Source organism: Gadus morhua, chromosome 22 (genome assembly GCF_902167405.1).
Source record: "Gadus morhua chromosome 22, gadMor3.0, whole genome shotgun sequence".
NCBI lineage: Eukaryota > Metazoa > Chordata > Actinopteri > Gadiformes > Gadidae > Gadus > Gadus morhua.
Genome location: NC_044069.1, coordinates 17,474,692 through 17,492,618, shown reverse-complemented (window position 1 = coordinate 17,492,618; position 17,927 = coordinate 17,474,692). Strand labels below are relative to the sequence as shown.

The window sequence follows — 17,927 nt, the reverse complement described above, 5'->3', positions numbered from 1 at the left end:
TTTAGAGACTTTAGAGAATTGCAGATCTGTGGCACACGCCTTTGTGGGCATTTCGTCTTGTGTTTCCTTTGTCTCTCTCAGATGTGAGCATGTTTACCTAGCACGGCCAGGCCTCCTTGACCTTTAAAATGCGTGTGCACCCATCTGTTGGAGGGCTTCATCGTGTCAGTTTGCGACTACCAGACGTTGACAGCACAAACACATCTGTGCCAATCTCCGCCAACCAGTTTCAGAACATTCTGCTCTGAATCAGATTGCATTCTTTATTTTCACGGCCTGCGTAGCTTCAACGTCATTAAGCGACACAACTGAAGTGTGTGTACAACAATGCTCATTATAACACTCATGCTCAACAACATTGCCCTGCTGGCAAAGTTATGCAATATTTGATAAATGAGGGCTTACAGTAGGCTAGTACGATTCAATGTGTAAGTCAGATAATTGCAGTAGTATATATGAGATAAAGTATAACATATGGCCTATACAGCCTCGACTTAATAGTCATTTATTTTTTGTGGAGTTAGAAATTGATATTGAAAATAAATGTTAATAAAACATTCACAAGCATAGTCTATTAAGTTTGGTAGGGACTGAAAAATTAATTTTGCTAACGCTACAGACACTAGTGATTTCCATCTACTGCAATACAACATTTTGAAAGCATCACACATGGAGATTATTTTAAATGTCAAATTAAATGGAAATAATTTGCAATGTACTGAAAATAAATCAGTGAACACAGTAGATCACTAAAAGGTAAAAAAAAATATATTATATTAAAACAACGTAATCTAACAAGACTTAATTATAGTCTTACTTGTTTTTTTTAGGTTATCCATATGTACCAATAGTCTGTAATGTTAACTTAAGAACTTAAGTCAAACTACTTGATTCTGGAATTTTTGTCATGTCTTTCACCCTCTGTCCACATAGTTGTGTTTATTTCCAGAAATGATTCGGCCTGTGTCTTAATGGGAAATTCAATAAAGTTATGCCGACAGCCAATCACGGAGTAACATGGTTCTGGCGATTCAAAATTGCAATTTGTTAAATTGAACAGCGCTAAGATATGACTTGTATGCATTAAAGCGAGGGACCGGTTCATGGTTTGCCGGATGGACGTGTGATGAATGCTCCCGATGCCTCCAGCATCGTTTTTCGTCGTGCGGTCTCCTTGGCTACATTATGGTTTAGTCGCCTCAGTCGTTCCTGGGAGGGAAGACAAAGATATTACATATAATGAATGCAAACAGAACAGATATAAACTTTTGATCAGAGTACGAAACTAGGTGCATGCTTCATGACATTATTCAAAGCAATTTTAACTGGTATACATTCAGACAAGAGTACGGTACTTATTTTAAAGTCGCTTTGGATAAAAGCGTCTGCTAAATGCCCTAAATTGAAATGTAAACTTGTATACCATTGCCACTTCAACCCCCCCCCCCCCTGGTATGTTTTACAGATATCAAGTGGGGGATCTTTGACCCTATGTCTAAACAGGCTGAGACAAGGCTGACGTGCCCTTCTGTCTTCAGATTCAGTTGTAACAATATTTAACAGTGGTGTTCCAATATCCATACTATCCCTACTTGCTATACTTAGTTTGAATACGTAGGGCTTTCCAATTAAGATCGGGGCGAAAATAAGTGTACTGAAAGGACCCGGATGGTGTACTCAAAACGGTCAAACCGCGAAGTGTGGATCGATGTACACTTTTCGTACTCAACGGCAGCCATCTTAGCTACGTAGAGGAAGAGGACGGAGCCAGGCTGAGCCAAAGTTGGCCCATTTTCCACATAGCCTGCATTAATAGAGTAATTTTTTAGTTTGTGTAGCTTTTATAGCTGCTAGGCATAAAGGGTTCACCGTTCAAAGCGGGATGTTTATTGCGGGGGAGGAGCCGCGGAGGCAGTCGTGATCGTAATTTCCGGTTAGTGCACCACGGAGTATTCGATTTGGAACAACACTGACATCTAAAAAATAAACGCACTTAGTGAGTGCGGATAGTGTACTACGTTTAAGTGTACTCATGGCAGTATGGATATTGGAACATAGCACAGGTGTAAAGAGAGAAATATCCATCCCATATCCAAAAATCCATAGCTATAGCTATAGTAACCCTCACCTGGGCATTTTGCAGTATGTTGTTTACTAGCACAACTCTGCGTCTTGCGTTAAGCAGTTTCTTCACATATGGGTCAAGGTCTAGTGAAACCTTCTGGTGCTCATTTATTCGGCCAAGTTCTGAAAAAAACAGATATTAAATTATTAATGCAACAGACAAGATGGACTAGTAATGGCGGCTGGGTTGTGGAAAACTTTCACAGGCACTTTAAAGTGCATTTGCCTTATATTGGGTGACCTCAGTGACTCACTGTTCGCCAATTCAAAGCAATCAACTGTTTGTCAAAGTTGGCTACAGTATGGAAATTGAGGATATTACTCAAAGCATCCTAGATTACATATGGGTTAGGGTCAGGGAGTTGAGGGGATAGTCCTCTCCTTAACTGGACATGTTGTCAAAGGCATTTCATTTTTAAGAATGAAAGTCATAGCAGTCATCAGTGAAAGACCCTTTTGTAACAACTTTCTCCCCCATGGCTTCTTGAACAATACAAAAAATTCACCTGAGGCTAGATTGTCAATGTGCTCTCTCAACTCCACCTGGCTCTCTCTGAAAATATAAAAACATTAATTGTTAATTCAAAATAACACGAATCATACAAAATGTAAGTTACTCAGTTGAAGAAGTGACAAGGACGTTAAATCCAAACATAAGACTGAACAACTGAAAAAATCCCAACCCTCTGTTCAGGCCTCCCACCAAAGCCCCGCCCCTCAAACACGTGACTAGCTCTACCAACAGGTCTGCCTAGCCTTGTGCAAGAATCCATTCATTTGCAATGCACAGGTAGCCAGGTAGGTAGACAAACTGACAGGCAGGCCATCCAATTATTTCATGGGGTCGAGTGATATGACTGGACAGGCTTATTACAGGCCCGTAAACAAAGTTTATATATTTTTTTTTTTTGTCAAAGCATTTGATTTTGGGATTGCTTTGGTATGTGAAAAGAAGTCAACCAATAGGACAAAAAATATAAATAAATGGCCATCCTATATTTAAGATTATACTTTAAAAGGCGAAGACTGTGCCATTCATTAGAGATGTGTTCAATACTCCAGCAGCTATTATACAAATGTAATCTGCAGTTGGCAAACGCGGCAAACAATCCCTTTCTCCTCCATGTCTCGGTTCAGTCTACTTCAGATTGAGTTGGAAGTAGTCTCGCAAAGCCAGACCAAACTACAGCAAGTAGTAGTTGGAAGTGAAGGAACCAGAGGCGTCAGAGAACCCGACCGTCGTTCATAATATCGTGTGGAGGCGCACAACGCTTTTGGCCATGATGATATATATTATATGATATAGATATCTATGTATAATATGATATTATTTAGATATAGAGCTCCAGGACTCCCGCCGGAGCACCCGGAATGTTCTAGAATATTTACAGAACTAGGCCAAAAGCTGTGTACGCCTCGCCATTGCGATACATCCACTGTAAACACGAGCGCATGGTACCGTGGCCGCAAGCTGCTTAGGGCCACACCCCCACCCTGCTATATGAAAGCATTCATAAAGTAGCTTGCCATGGGACCTTTAAGAAAATATATAAGCGTAAATACAATCAATAAATTAAAAAGGCAGACAAAACATTCTAAAAGGCTACTCAAGTGAGCAACATTGGGGTCATAGACACCCAAAGCACGTGGGCCTAGTCATCTCAAATAAGAATAAATATGCAACCCCTGAGTCACTCGAAAAACTACATTTTTGTTGAAAGAAAAAAAAACAAAAAAACAGCGGTTTTAAATATTCTCTTATTAAACAAACTTAGCATTTTAAAATTAACCTTTCAATTGGATTTTTATCATCATTTAAATCAAATGATGCATAACCTAGAAGCTCAGATGGACTAACGAAAGATGATTTAAACAAACTGTAAACTGCGTGGTTCCAGGGTTAGCAGCGTCTATATTAATCACCATGGCAACGATATAAAACGGTATTCCATAGTTCTGAGAATAAATCCAGAATAAAGTCAATTCTGACTCAGAATTCTGAGATTAAACTCAGCATACAATAGTTCTGCCTTTAAAGTCGATTTAAGTCAGAATTATCACATTTATAACTTCAAAAGTTGGGTTAGTGTTGTGCTGACACTATCTTAACATGTTTGTGTATGGGACATGGCAAACTAATTGTAAGGACAACAGGGAACTGTTTTATACAGCCAAATTATATCGTATAAGATCTGTAAAGCGCATATGTGACAAATGTAATCGTGCGAGCGAATTACTAAACGAAGCGAACGTCAGTGCGATTTACTTGAAGCGCGCGTGCGATTTAATTCGCCCATGTGACTTAATGCACGCGCGCGTTATAAAAAAACCAGTACATCCCATGACACCATCACAACAGATGTACATATAACTGTACATCCAGCTTTAAACCACTGTTGTGTCACTAACACGGCTAAACTGCCCCGCCTTGATAGTATTTGTTGCATCGACGATGGTTAGGTTATTAATTATTATCTGTATGGCATTTTATTACAACAAATGTAAACAGTTAGTCTCCCATTAGACATGCCTACATGCACGCCACTAACCCTAACTTACACAGGTTTTACGATTGAATATGAAATAACAAAAGCAAAATATTACCTCATTGAGTGTACATGTAAATCGAGCTGCTGTACAGACGGCTTCAAAAGGTCAAGCAATCCCTCTGCAATCGCATCTTTTTCAGACGCAGGTTCGTCCATCGCTAACGCCGCCATTACTACATAACCTCCGACCCGGACCGGAAGTGAAGCCGCACGCTTAGTTCCCGTAGGAAGATAAACTCCATTTTCGTGGTCCGGCTAACCTTGCCAGCACCATTTTATGAAACGGCAGGGGAGTTAATCAAGAAACTATTAGAAAGACTCTTCGAAGAGGGGATTTTAGACATACATCTGACCAAGGAACTACATGTGAATACTCATCCAGTATTTACTTTTGCATACGGTGCGACACCAAACACTACGGAACACACTCTTTGAAACTAGCCTCCGCAAAGCTACAACTGCTAACTACTCTTCTCGGTTAATACAACGGTCAGTGAGGTTGTTTGGTTCATGAAACGTGTATGTATGTATTTGGAGCTAAAGTTTTTAATCTGTACAATCATTAACTACCAACTAACTCCGGCGATGTTTTAATTAACTGTTATTGCGTGTATGGAAACGTTAGCCTTTAATAGCACATCGTATCCGTTGTTTAGTGAAATATAGAGCCATCAATCGTCAATGCCCTGAATGATGACTTGCTATCATAGCTATACATATGGGGTATTTCTTATAACCCAGGCTTCAGTATTCTTATATGTATTATTCTTTCTTTTACAGAAACCTCCAGCCAAAGGAATACAGAATGACCGCCCCCTCTTCCCAAAAAGTCGTGCTCAAAAGCACCACCAAAGTATCTCTAAACGAGCGGTGAGACGCTATCAAGCAATAAAACACAAGATTGAGGGGTAGTCTCTACACAGAATTCCACTGTAGGGGACCAGACCTTCCAAGGATGCTAGATGGCCGTGTCACAAATTGTGCACCGACCACTGAAAATGCTATTATCTTGCAATGGTTGTGCTAGAATAAAGCATTCGGCAAGCCCCTAAAGCCGATATCTTGTGTGCACAAACTACATTTGGTTCTTAAAGGCTGTGGTCTTAATTGGTAGAAAAATCTATCAAAAGAGTGCAAATTGCTGTTACCTGTAAAACAGTGTGCAAGACACATGCTGTTTCAAAAGGGAGTGGAAACACAAATGGAGGTTGTGTTTGCTCGATACTTCCCTACTCATTCTCTCTCAAAACCTCTTTCACTCTATGCAACAGACTGCTGCCCAGTCCTGACTTGGACATGCTTGCTCGCCCTCGACCATCCACACAAAGTAATGCATGGTGCAGGTCGTAAGTGGCTGGGCAGCTGTGTGAACCACCTCCCGCCCAGGGCTTCCTGTGTGGCATGATGATGAAGCCATCACAATAGTGCAGCAGGAGGCCTGTAAGTGGCAACATGTCCTCTGTTGCTCTTCTCTCTTTTGCTATGCTTCTACACTTCATCCTCTTATTGTTCTGCATCTCCAAATTGGGCTTTCTAAGCCTTTCGCTATGGTTTAATCCTAATAAACAATATTTTGTATTGTTACCATTTGAGAGAGAAATGAAGGGTCAACAAATCTGGTGTGTATACCCCAGTGCAACAGTGATGGTATAAAAGAAAAAATATTTTGGACCCCTCCTAGATATGTCCATTTTTCCCTGCTTCTTCCCTCCTCTATTTCCATGTTGACCCCTTCCTTTTACCTATCAAGCTTCACTAACATGCTGAAGAACAAGGCGCCCTCAGTGGTGAGTGTGCGAGCCACAATGCAGCAACAACACCTGGCCAGTGCACGTAACCGTCGGCTAGCCCAGCAAATGGAAAACCGACCATCGGTGCAAGCTGCACTGCACTACAAGCAGGTGAGACATTACCCTATTTTAATGAACCTATATGAAATATTGGTACAGCCAAGAAGCCCACATTCTGATTGCAGAGTAATGCTGTATTAGACCACTAATGTTTGAGTTGTAATATCACAAATCAGGGCTCCAGACTGACCAAATGGTCGTATTTTGTGACCAAAATTTGAGAATGAGCAACTGAATTTTACATCTGGTCGCACATGTGACCAGTATATTTGCACTTTTTTATTTTTTTATTTTTGCACATTAAACGGGGAATGGGCGCATCAACAGATCCGGGGGGGGGGGGGTATTTCGCGATTGCTCATTTAACAATATAAAAATAATGATACAAATAATAATAGTCCTTCAAACTATCACACCAACGATTGCAATACGCTTACCTGTCGTTATTGTGTTAAACCAGCCATTAGCGGGCAAGGGGGAAAAGTTGATTGATGATGGGCTCCAGTAAAAGGGCAGAGCGAATTCAAATCGCCGGCAGGACGTGCTGGGAGTACCCAGTCTTACCACCGTAATCTAGGCCTAAACTATAACCGCATTTCATATTAATCGCTTCGTTTGCTGCGTTACCAACGTTGTCTATGCTGACTTGGAGTGCGGGATGTTCGATATCAATAAAGATGAGTTCATAAGGCTAACATTATCTTTTCTGAGTCAACAATTATTTTGGGCAGGTGTGTTTGAGCACACATTGGTAAACTCCAGATGTCGCCGACCGTCTTCACTGTGCCAAATATCCCGCTGCTCCGGGTTTTCCTTTGTAGGCATGTTGAGAGGAGGAGCTGGCGAATCAGTGCATGTGTCAGTGATACGCGGGTTGGTCCAATAAGTGGTAGTGTATACCCGCGCACTATTGGCATGTATGCGGCGCGCTTGTCTCTGTGTGCGTGTGCGAACGAGAATGACAGGGAGAAAGAGTGCTATGCTGGGGTGAATGAACGGAACGATATTTATATTTCAAAATTGCATTTTAAAAAAAAAGCTGAATTAATTAGTGGCGTTTGGTGTTGTTTCTGTGGCGCTGCGCCGCATATTGGTGTATGTATGGGAAACACCAGGGTTATGATTGTGAGGTGAAACATAAAACTGTAAAGATCAATCGATGTTCTTTGCTGGTTACTTTGCGGCGGTGCCATTGTTTATCATATCACTTATCCCACTGTACAAGCTGCTACCAAATTAGTCTACTCCTGGCATATGCATTGTATAATATGTACTAGCTTTCCATTGCAAATCAGTGGCGTTAAATACGCATTTTCTTACAAGATGCAGATATCACGGATGTATTTTTCACACTTTTTTTCAAAGATTTCTTAATTGTCCTAGAGGTAGTTTGCATGCGTTATCCTTCACGCTATGCTTTAATGTACAGCACACTGAGCACTTTACAGTATGATATGGGTTGATCCAAAGGTGCCTTAAGCTTGTGTCGTGAAAGCTTGTGATTAATATGATCGATTTGTGCTTTTTGTCACACTTATCCTACTAGGTCTAAATAATGGGCCCTTAATTTGTCTTTTGTACAAGATTAAGAGTTTACTGGGCACCGATTTTTTTTTTTGTACTTTTGAGCCCCTATTTTAAACGTTAAATTGTATTTGCATGTTATTTTTGTTTGATGTTTTGCCCTGAAATATGTTGAATAATGTCTCCTATGTTTTGATATTGTTTGATCAACAATTATGTCAAACCATATAATTTACCTTGTTAGAGCCTGAAGCAGCGCTTGGGGAAAAGCAACATTCAGGCACGGCTGGGCCGACCTATTGGGGCACTGATGCGTGCAGGAGGCGCTGCCGGTCGAGGAGGGATGCAAGGAATTACCAGGGGCAGTCTTCGAGGGCGCATCCGAGGAGCAGCTCGGGGTGCTTTGGGCCTCAGAGGTAAGGGTCATTGGTCACAGTGAGCCACAATCATTGTGCACATGCATATCTTTACAGATGTTAGGATTTGTTTCCACCTTGGTTAAACAGAATATTTTTTAGCATACAGGAAGTGTGCTCCATACTCTTGTACTCGTTCTGTAGGTCCGTGGGTTCTGCCTCCCACCGGTTTGTTTTCCACCAATTGATATGTCAAAATATAGATAGAAATATATTTTTTACTGTTTCTTACCCTTGAGCTACACGGCATGGCAGAGATAATTCCAATTCATATCAGAGTATCTCAGAGGGATAAAGCAGGCAATGTTTTAGCTTTGACTGCAACATAAACGAGTTAACCCAAGCATAAGTCAGTACAAGTGAGAGAAAGACTGAAGGGGGCTCCCTTCTTCTTTGTAAAGCAAAGAGGTTCATCTCAGGGGTGGGGGTGTAAATGAGTCTAGCATGGATGTCATAAAGCCCTTTCCCTATCAGGGTGGGGTGAGCCAGATATAGAGGTTTACAGATTTAGGGGTCCATTTGGTGTCCGCTAAGTAAACGGGGTTCATTTTGGTGGTGGCAGAAGGTTCAAATGAGTTAAATGAGTAACACTTGTGGATGTCACTCAGAATGGAGTTCTTTGTTGACTCTGTGCTTTTTCTACACTTATTTCATTCATGAAGCCAAGATAATGCTTATACTACCTTTTAAGCCAGCTTTGATTTTCTCCAATAGTCTCCTCTCGCAGAGTAAACGCATTCTGAAATTCTTCAGTTGGTTAACTATCTTGGGCAGTTCGTATGTGCTCACATGGGTTGGTCAAAACAAAGATGCAGCTAAACACGCGTTGGGATATAATGGATGGGGCCAACCGCCCTATTTCAGAACGCGTCAACAAGAGGGGCTAAGATGCACTAAAATCAATGCTGATTTAAATCTCGTATGTACCATGCAAATATTTAACCTGTGCTGAGCTTCAAATAAGGTAAAATCCTCTTAAATAGCCTACACAAGACCGTTATGACCCTTAAATATAGAGGGGGGTGATACCTTTATTGATATATGGAGCTAAACTATAAACCAAACCTTTTGACTTGACAGAAGATTGTCGGTGCATTAAATAAGACGTGTTTAATTAAAAACAAAGATACCGAAACAAATACTGTTTTTTGGAACTGTTGTCTTTTCTTTAGAATCCTGTTCTGCTACATCTGTTATAATGCTTATAATGTCCAAAATCTTTTATTCACTAGCTCTTTCCACTGTTGTATTTCTTTCAGGGAAGCGCATTTCAGCAGGCCTGATTCACATCCGTGGTCGTGGTGTTTCAGGACGAGCTATGCTGCGGGGAGTGCAAAGGGGAGGGCCTCTCTCTCGAGGAGCCGGACGAGGACTGGGTGTTAGAGGTGTGTGTGTTGTTGAATCAGTTGATATTTTTGTTTTAATCTGAGAATTTGATTGAATTTGATTTAGGGCTGGGCGATTTGGCCTAAAAATCAAATCTAAATTTTATTTTTGTTTTTCTCTGAACGAACTAAAAATACCTTAAATAAGAATTTAAATACATGTAACACAATAAAAAGACATGAGTTTAACAAGTAGTCTAGGCTTCTGTGAACAAATCAGAAACGGCGCTACTTGGCTGTCATTATTGTGCAAAGATTTTTTTTAAATCAAATTGAAAAAAATGTCTCTCCAGTTAGAACTGCTCATCATGATATCAATGCGTTGTCTCTGTGGAGACAGCGCAGGCACCCCAAGCCGCATTTACATCAGAAAGAAACCCAATGAACCACCAATTTGTGTAGGGTCCGTGAGGGTAAATTGGGGTGCTAGCTCAAGCAGGCAATTTACCTCGGGCGGTGTAAACGCGCGGACCGTGCCGCGACCGTGCCCCTGCCCGTGCTGATGCTTTTGCGGCTCTCAGCTGTGCCTTAGCGTTCAGAGTTGCTAGGGAAACCACCTGACGTCGCCGCACGGTGTAGCAGTGTGAACTGCCCGGTTTTTAGAATGTCTCAGTGCGTCTCCTCGCAAGGAGTTGCGAGTTGCAAGCAGATGCGTTGGGAATCTTTGGTCTGAACTGGGCTTTAGTGCTACACACTCCTGCCATTCCACCGCATATTTTCTGTCGCAGGTGCTGGAATAAGTTGGCTGTGTTCCCATGTTTTGCTTCGATCGACTTTCTACAAACCTTACACAGAACAGTTGTTTGTTCTGTGTCTGACCGCTTGTCCCCGAACCACTTCCATACAACTGAAGTAACAACGCCTTCTTCAGGAATGCGTTCTTCATTTGTGTTTGTGGACATTATTATGGTATGTCTGTCGGGGGCGCGGTGAATGTGATTGTATGTGGCTGAGTTTTGCGCGCGTTCTGGAAAGTGAGTGTAGGCTACTACGGAGTCCCAACAAGACAAATCTGCACAGTCTAGAACTGTTTTTAAATCGCGATTTTGCGGTTCAGCCGATTCACAAACCGTAGGAAAGTAAAATGCAAATGAATTAATTAAATCTGAAAATATCGCCCAGCCCTAACTAACATTTTTTCAGCTTGGTTTCAGTTTAATCTTGAGGGATCCTTGTTTCCATTTCAGTTTGATTGGAAAGGTCCCATTCTATTAGTTGGCTTTTTCATAATTGCAAATAATAGTGGACTAGTTACACCAAGAATAAACTTCTGGTTTATGTAGAAATAAAAAGTGTTGTTTTTTGTTCTTTCCTCAGGTCGCGGTGTTCTGCGAGGACGTGGTGGCTTCCCTGCTCGAGGTGGTCGGGGTCGTGGGCGAGGCAGAATAGTTGGTCGCGCCTCCTCTCTAACCCGGGAACAGCTGGACAATCAGTTGGATGCCTACATGTCGAAAACCAAGGGCCACCTCGATGCTGAACTGGATGCATACATGGCCCAGGCAGACACTGATGGCATGGAGTGATGTTCCAGGAGCCGATCGTAGATGGCTGACACGTGCTTCTACGCTGTACAAGTCACATTGGATAGAAACTCAAATAGTTTCTGAAGCTGAACTCTACAAATGCAGCTTACTATTATTTAGAAAAGGCGCCCACGAAAACATAGAATGCAGTCAGCAAAACTGCTGCCGAAATTGAAGCCTAACTCTAGAAAATAAATCTGAACCGTGGCTTACCAAATCTGCGAGCTTTAATCTTTTACATAATTACAAATATCTGGAAGTTCTAAAAATGTATACAATGTGTTTTTCTGTATGCCTTGCTCTGACAGATGTATATATCTTGGATATTTCTATATCTATAGATGTATAATATTTCTCATGATCGATTAGTCCTGATGCAAAGCTGCTATTGTAAAAGGTTGATATGATCGTTTTTGTACTGAATTGGCATTAGACTTTTACCACAATTTTTTAAGTATTTTTAAGGAGATCATCGAATTCCTTTTTATTTATAAGAGGCCAATACCAAGGTTTGATACTTTTTTCCTTAGTTTACAGAATATCCATGTGTCCATCATTTTTAATTGGAATTATTTGTATTGACTTGACATCTTACACAAGCAAGTAGAATGTAATTCAAACAATAGTGTTCCCCTGCTGATGTGATCGAGAATCCAATGTTTTTTTATAAAAAAAAAAAGTCCAGCAGAGGAAATCAATTTGCATTCTCCTGTTTCTTTTTTCCCTTTTTATGTTTGGGATGTTGATGCCTTCATGTTTGGCCAAAGCTGCACAGTTGCATTTCTGGAACTGTTTCAGTCCACCTACGATCATTATAGGGAGCGTGGTTTTCAATGGTAGGGTGTAATGTGCCTGGGCTTGTGCATTGTGACACATTGGACTGTTGATTATGCTGGTTGTAATGTTTTTGGTCAAGATTTAGGAAATATTTCTCATGTGCAGATATCGTTTGGTACTGCACCAGCGGCAAAACTAGTTTTCATAAGCCTAAATTACGCTATGTTGTGATTAAGGCTTAAATTAACATGGTAAAACAAATCTGCGAGCTAATCTATTCTATAATCATGATCCTCTTAATATGGATGACTGAATCAAAAAATCCATGCATTGGCATGTACAAGCAGCAAGAAATTGCCTGACGAACCCTAAATCCTAAGCCTGACCTCTTTGAGTGTGTTAATGCCGCCCTGATAGTTTGGTTTATTGTGGGGCGTGCAAAATGTTTGACGCAATTTACCGGACGTATTTTGTGTTGGAGCAATGGGAGTTGGGGTATTCAGTCAATCTGTGGATCCCTATGGTTGTTCTAGGGACTCTTATTACGGATTGGTAACCCTAACCCCTATAGCTCTGCACTTGACTGCACGATAGTCAAATTTGTCGACCGCGGTGAAGTTAGTTTTAGGTTGGATATTCGACAGATATTCAGTCCAGTTCCAGCCGCGACTTCACGGAGATTTGCCCGGCAATAGCAGCAGGAGAACGGTTAGCACACCTCGCAGAGCCTCGCGGTGAATCGCTAGAAACTGATTTAGGGACCGTCAATAAATTACTTCACTTAAATATATCAATACAAAATACTTGCAGTTTTTTCAATAGCTTCCATGCCATGTGACCCAGTGACTCCAAACCAGTATCTAATTGTATTATTAAACCCTGAGAATAAGACACACCACTTGTTATGGTATTTTAGTGCTTCCTCTATTTTATATGAATATTAATAAGCAGGAATTATCATATTTCTTTCAATAGCTTCCATGCCACGTGACCCAGTGACTCCAAACCAGTATCCAATTGTAGAACTAAAGCCTACGATTAGGACACACCACTTTTTATGGTATTTTAGTGATTTCTCTATTTTATATGAATATTAATATGCAGGAATGATCATATTTCTTTCAAAAGCTTCCATGCCACGTGACCCAGTGACTCCAAACCAGTATCCACTTGTAGAACTAAACCCTGAGAATAGGACACACCACTTTTTATGGTATTTTAGTGCTTCCTCTATTTTATATGAATATTAATATGCAGGAATTATCATATTTCATTCAATAGCTTCCAATACCATAAAAAGTGGTGTGTCCTAATCTTAGGCTTTAGTTCTACAATTGGATACTGGTTTGGAGTCACTGGGTCACGTGGCATGGAAGCTATTGAAAGAAATATGATAATTCCTGCATATCAATATTCATATAAAATAGAGGAAGGAATAAAATACTATAACAAGTGGTGTGTCTTATTCTAAGGGTTTAGTTCTACAATTGGATACTGGTTTGGAGTCACTGGGTCACATGGCATGGAAGCTATTGAAAGAAATATGATCATTCCTGCATATTAATATTCATATAAAATAGAGGAAGGAATAAAATACTATAACAAGTGGTGTGTCTTATTCTAAGGGTTTAGTTCTACAATTGGATACTGGTTTGGAGTCACTGGGTCACATGGCATGGAAGCTATTGAAAGAAATATGATCATTCCTGCATATTAATATTCATATAAAATAGAGAAAGCACTAAAATACCATAAAAAGTGGTGTGTCCTCTTCTTAGAGTTTAGTTCTACAATTGGATACTGGTTTGGAGTCACTGGGTCACATGGCATGGAAGCTATTAAAAATACTGCAAGTATTTTGTATTGATATATTTACGTGAAGTAATTTATTGACGGTCCCTAAATCAGTTTCCAGCGATTCACCGCGAGGCTCTGCGAGGTGCGCTAACCGTTCTCCTGCTGCTATTGTCGGGCAAATCTCCGGGAAGTCGCGGCTGGAACTGGACTGAATATCCGTCGAATATCCAACCTAAAACTAACTTCACCACGGTAATTTGTCGACACTTGCATTCCCGTTATGCAGGGCCCCAAAATAATTGGTACAGAAATTCGCATAGGGGGTTCTATATTCCTTCCGGTCAAAGTTAAACACTCAGAATTTCCTCCCTAAAGGATTAAAATAAAAATTCTGAAACTTGCTGTACATGCCTTATTTTAGATGCTGAACATTTTTGCAATTTGAACCGATCATAACCGGCGGGATATATTTTGGCCTACTCTACCGATCAGATAGCCTAATTAACGAAATAATATTAGGAGATAGATTAGCTACTTTCATGTGAGAGGGCACGGGTAGGGCACCACCTTCCCAGCGCTGTCACAGCAGGGGAAACAGGTGTCGCCCTTGCTCCCAAAATATTTGGTAGATGGACAGATAACACACATTTTGAATTTCTTATTGGATGCCTTGCTAAAGAAGTATAGGCTACCCATAATAATGGGTGTATGGGTCTTTCGACAATGCGTTCATGAATAAGGTATATTGAGTAGCAAAACACTGGTAGCGACACACGAATACGACAGACAAATATGATGGAACTCAATTGTTTTATTTTATTCAACAATTGATACATGAGAAAATAGTTAAATAGGCCTATTCCGTCCCATTGAAAGGTCTTTGATGACTTTACTACAAAAACAGATATACCGCTTCCATCTGCAAGAATATAATAGGCTGATGTTAGATTTTATTATAGCTGGCAAATATTAAAAGAACAATGCCAAGGAAATCTGTCTGAAGTCAGTCAGTGATAGCCTATATCCATCCATCATCGACCACTTATTCGAATTAAATGTATTGAAACAAAGAAATGCGTTTAACATGATGATTCAGTAGGCCTACATTGGCATAATTAAAACCCCATTAAAACCCTCCTCGAAAGTTAATGTATAGAAAAATGTTTTCAGATAATATCAATGTATCAATATCAATTCAGATAATATGTGTAGCAGTACACTATTTCAATAAATAACCTAACCAAACAGCATTGTCATTATTTACTTGCCACCTGAGGGCGCTCAATTAATTTGTGTCTGCCACTGGTGGGCAAACCGTATGGCTTGACAGCAGACATGTTCTTTAAACCCATATTGTAATTATGTCATGTATTTAAAAATGGGTCATATATATCCTATGATCTTCGGATCTCGGATCTTCGGAACTTCTGAACTCACTGTCTGGTGCCGCAGGGAGAGCTTGTGATTTTCAATCCGGAGACTGGGGCTTAAGTCCTTGGAATGTCAATGGCATTGTGTTAAATTAAGTCCATTATTTCTGCTGAATTGTAAAGTCAAGTCGATCTTCCGGAAATATTGGAGTCTTGGTGGTGCAGCGGAAAGAGTGTTGGCTAACACTCTGTAGACTCAGGTTTGAGTCCCCGCTCACTAGTGTTCTACAAATTTTTAGTAGGACACATTATTGTATAGTGATGAAAGTAAATCTAATCTATAGTGATGAAAGTAGTGTTTTTTTTTCATGACGACCAATAAAAAACAACATTGTCACCCCTCATGTTTGATTTGATAAAAACGACAGTGTTACCCCCTATGGTTTATTCGATACATTTCGACAGCGTTACCCCTTATGGGTTTTTCATGACGACAGATAAAGAACGACAGTCTTACCCTTTACGTATCTTTTGATAAAAACGACAGTGTTACCCCTTTTTTTTTTTTCCCATGATGACCAATGAAAAACGACAGTGTTACCCCTTATGTTTTTATTCATGACGACCAATAAAAAAACAACAGTGTTACCCCTTATGTTTTTTATGACAAAGACACATTTTTCTTTTTCAATTTTTTTTTTTTTTTTTTTTTTTCATGACGACCAATAAAATACGACAGTGTTACCCCTTATATTTTATTTGACAAAGACAACAGTGTTACCCCTTATGTTTTTTTTCATGACGACCAATAAAAAACAACAGTGTTACCCCTTAGGTTTTTATTCATGACGACCAATAAAAAAACAACAGTGTTACCCCTTATGTTTTTTATCATGACGACCAATAAAAAAACAACAGTGTTACCCCTTATGCTTTTTTTCATGACGACCAATGAAAAACGACAGTGTTACCCCTTATGTTTTTATTCATGACGACCAATAAAAAAACAACAGTGTTACCCCTTAGGTTTTTTATGACAAAGACACATTTTTCTTTTTCAAATACGTTTTTTTTCATGAGGACCAATAAAATACGACAGTGTTACCCCTTATATTTTATTTGACAAAGACAACAGTGTTACCCCTTATGTTTTTTTTCATGACGACCAATAAAAAACAACAGTGTTACCCCTTATGTTTTTATTCATGACGACCAATAAAAAAACAACAGTGTTACCCCTTATGTTTTTTATCATGACGACCAATAAAAAACAACAGTGTTACCCCTTATGCTTTTTTTCATGACGACCAATAAAAAACGACAGTGTTACCCCTTATGGTTTTTTTCATGAAGACCAAAGAAAAACGACAGTTTCACCCCTCATGTTTCATTTGATAAAAACGACAGTTTTAATGGATAAATATCGACAGTGTTACCCCTTAGGTTTTTTTCATGACGGCCGATAAAAAAGGACAGTGTTACCCCTTATGTTTTTTATCATGACGACCAATAAAAAACAACAGTGCTACCCCTTATGCTTTTTTTCATGACGACCAATGAAAAACGACAGTGTTACCCCTTATGTTTTTATTCATGACGACCAATAAAAAAACAACAGTGTTACCCCTTATGTTTTTTATGACAAAGACACATTTTTCTTTTTCAAATACGTTTTTTTTCATGAGGACCAATAAAATACGACAGTGTTACCCCTTATATTTTATTTGACAAAGACAACAGTGTTACCCCTTATGTTTTTTTTCATGACGACCAATAAAAAACAACAGTGTTACCCCTTATGTTTTTATTCATGACGACCAATAAAAAACCAACAGTGTTACCCCTTATGTTTTTTATCATGACGACCAATAAAAAACAACAGTGTTACCCCTTATGCTTTTTTTCATGACGACCAATAAAAAACGACAGTGTTACCCCTTATGGTTTTTTTCATGAAGACCAAAGAAAAACGACAGTTTCACCCCTCATGTTTCATTTGATAAAAACGACAGTTTTAATGGATAAATATCGACAGTGTTACCCCTTATGTTTTTTTCATGACGGCCGATAAAAAAGGACAGTGTTACGCCTTATGTTTCATTCGATAAAAACGACAGTGTTACCCCTCATGTTTTATTTGACAAAGACAACAGTGTTACCCTTTATGTTTTTTTTCATGTCGACCAATAAATAACGACAGTGTTACCCCTTATGTTTTTTTCATGACGACCAATAAAAAACAACAGTGTTACCCCTTATGTTTTTTATCATGACGACCAATAAAAAACAACAGTGCTACCCCTTATGCTTTTTTTCATGACGACCAATGAAAAACGACAGTGTTACCCCTTATGTTTTTATTCATGACGACCAATAAAAAAACAACAGTGTTACCCCTTATGTTTTTTATGACAAAGACACATTTTTCTTTTTCAAATACGTTTTTTTTCATGAGGACCAATAAAATACGACAGTGTTACCCCTTATATTTTATTTGACAAAGACAACAGTGTTACCCCTTATGTTTTTTTTCATGACGACCAATAAAAAACAACAGTGTTACCCCTTATGTTTTTATTCATGACGACCAATAAAAAAACAACAGTGTTACC

General features: G+C 39.6%; 2 protein-coding genes across 3 annotated transcripts; one reads left to right on the top strand and one right to left on the bottom strand.

Annotated features, from left to right (window-relative positions):
• Positions 1-203: 203 nt before the first annotated feature.
• snapin (SNAP associated protein) lies at positions 204-4,881 on the bottom strand. Its single transcript, XM_030346998.1, has 4 exons — positions 4,729-4,881; positions 2,631-2,677; positions 2,129-2,247; positions 204-1,209 (listed from the first exon to the last, which is right to left on the bottom strand). The coding sequence occupies exons 1-4, from the start codon at positions 4,842-4,844 to the stop codon at positions 1,102-1,104; spliced, it is 390 nt and encodes a 129-aa protein (XP_030202858.1). The 5' UTR covers positions 4,845-4,881; the 3' UTR covers positions 204-1,101.
• Positions 4,877-12,069, top strand: chtopa (chromatin target of PRMT1a). 2 transcript variants are annotated; one of them, XM_030346996.1, is made up of 6 exons: positions 4,877-5,162; positions 5,454-5,543; positions 6,424-6,574; positions 8,292-8,463; positions 9,723-9,848; positions 11,166-12,069. In XM_030346996.1, exons 2-6 carry the CDS (start codon positions 5,479-5,481, stop codon positions 11,369-11,371), a joined length of 720 nt encoding a protein of 239 aa, XP_030202856.1. In that variant the 5' UTR covers positions 4,877-5,162; positions 5,454-5,478; the 3' UTR covers positions 11,372-12,069. The 2 variants fall into 2 exon arrangements, with proteins under 2 accessions (XP_030202856.1, XP_030202857.1); XM_030346997.1 differs by having other exon boundaries at positions 4,900-5,073.
• The last annotated feature ends 5,858 nt before the right edge of the window (positions 12,070-17,927 follow it).

What these genes read in the sequence shown, in the direction of transcription:
- snapin (XM_030346998.1), bottom strand. Translation starts at nt 4,844, where the DNA reads ATGGCGGCGTTAGCGATGGACGAACCTGCGTCTGAAAAAGATGCGATT. An exon ending in TTACATGTACACTCAATGAG is followed by an intron (nt 2,678 to 4,728) that starts GTAATATTTTGC and finishes TTATATTTTCAG; the next exon opens with AGAGAGCCAGGTGGAGTTGA. An exon ending in ACATACTGCAAAATGCCCAG is followed by an intron (nt 1,210 to 2,128) that starts GTGAGGGTTACT and finishes CTTCCCTCCCAG; the next exon opens with GAACGACTGAGGCGACTAAA.
- chtopa (XM_030346996.1), top strand. Translation starts at nt 5,479, where the DNA reads ATGACCGCCCCCTCTTCCCAAAAAGTCGTGCTCAAAAGCACCACCAAA. An exon ending in CTGCACTGCACTACAAGCAG is followed by an intron (nt 6,575 to 8,291) that starts GTGAGACATTAC and finishes TTACCTTGTTAG; the next exon opens with AGCCTGAAGCAGCGCTTGGG. An exon ending in ACGAGGACTGGGTGTTAGAG is followed by an intron (nt 9,849 to 11,165) that starts GTGTGTGTGTTG and finishes TTCTTTCCTCAG; the next exon opens with GTCGCGGTGTTCTGCGAGGA.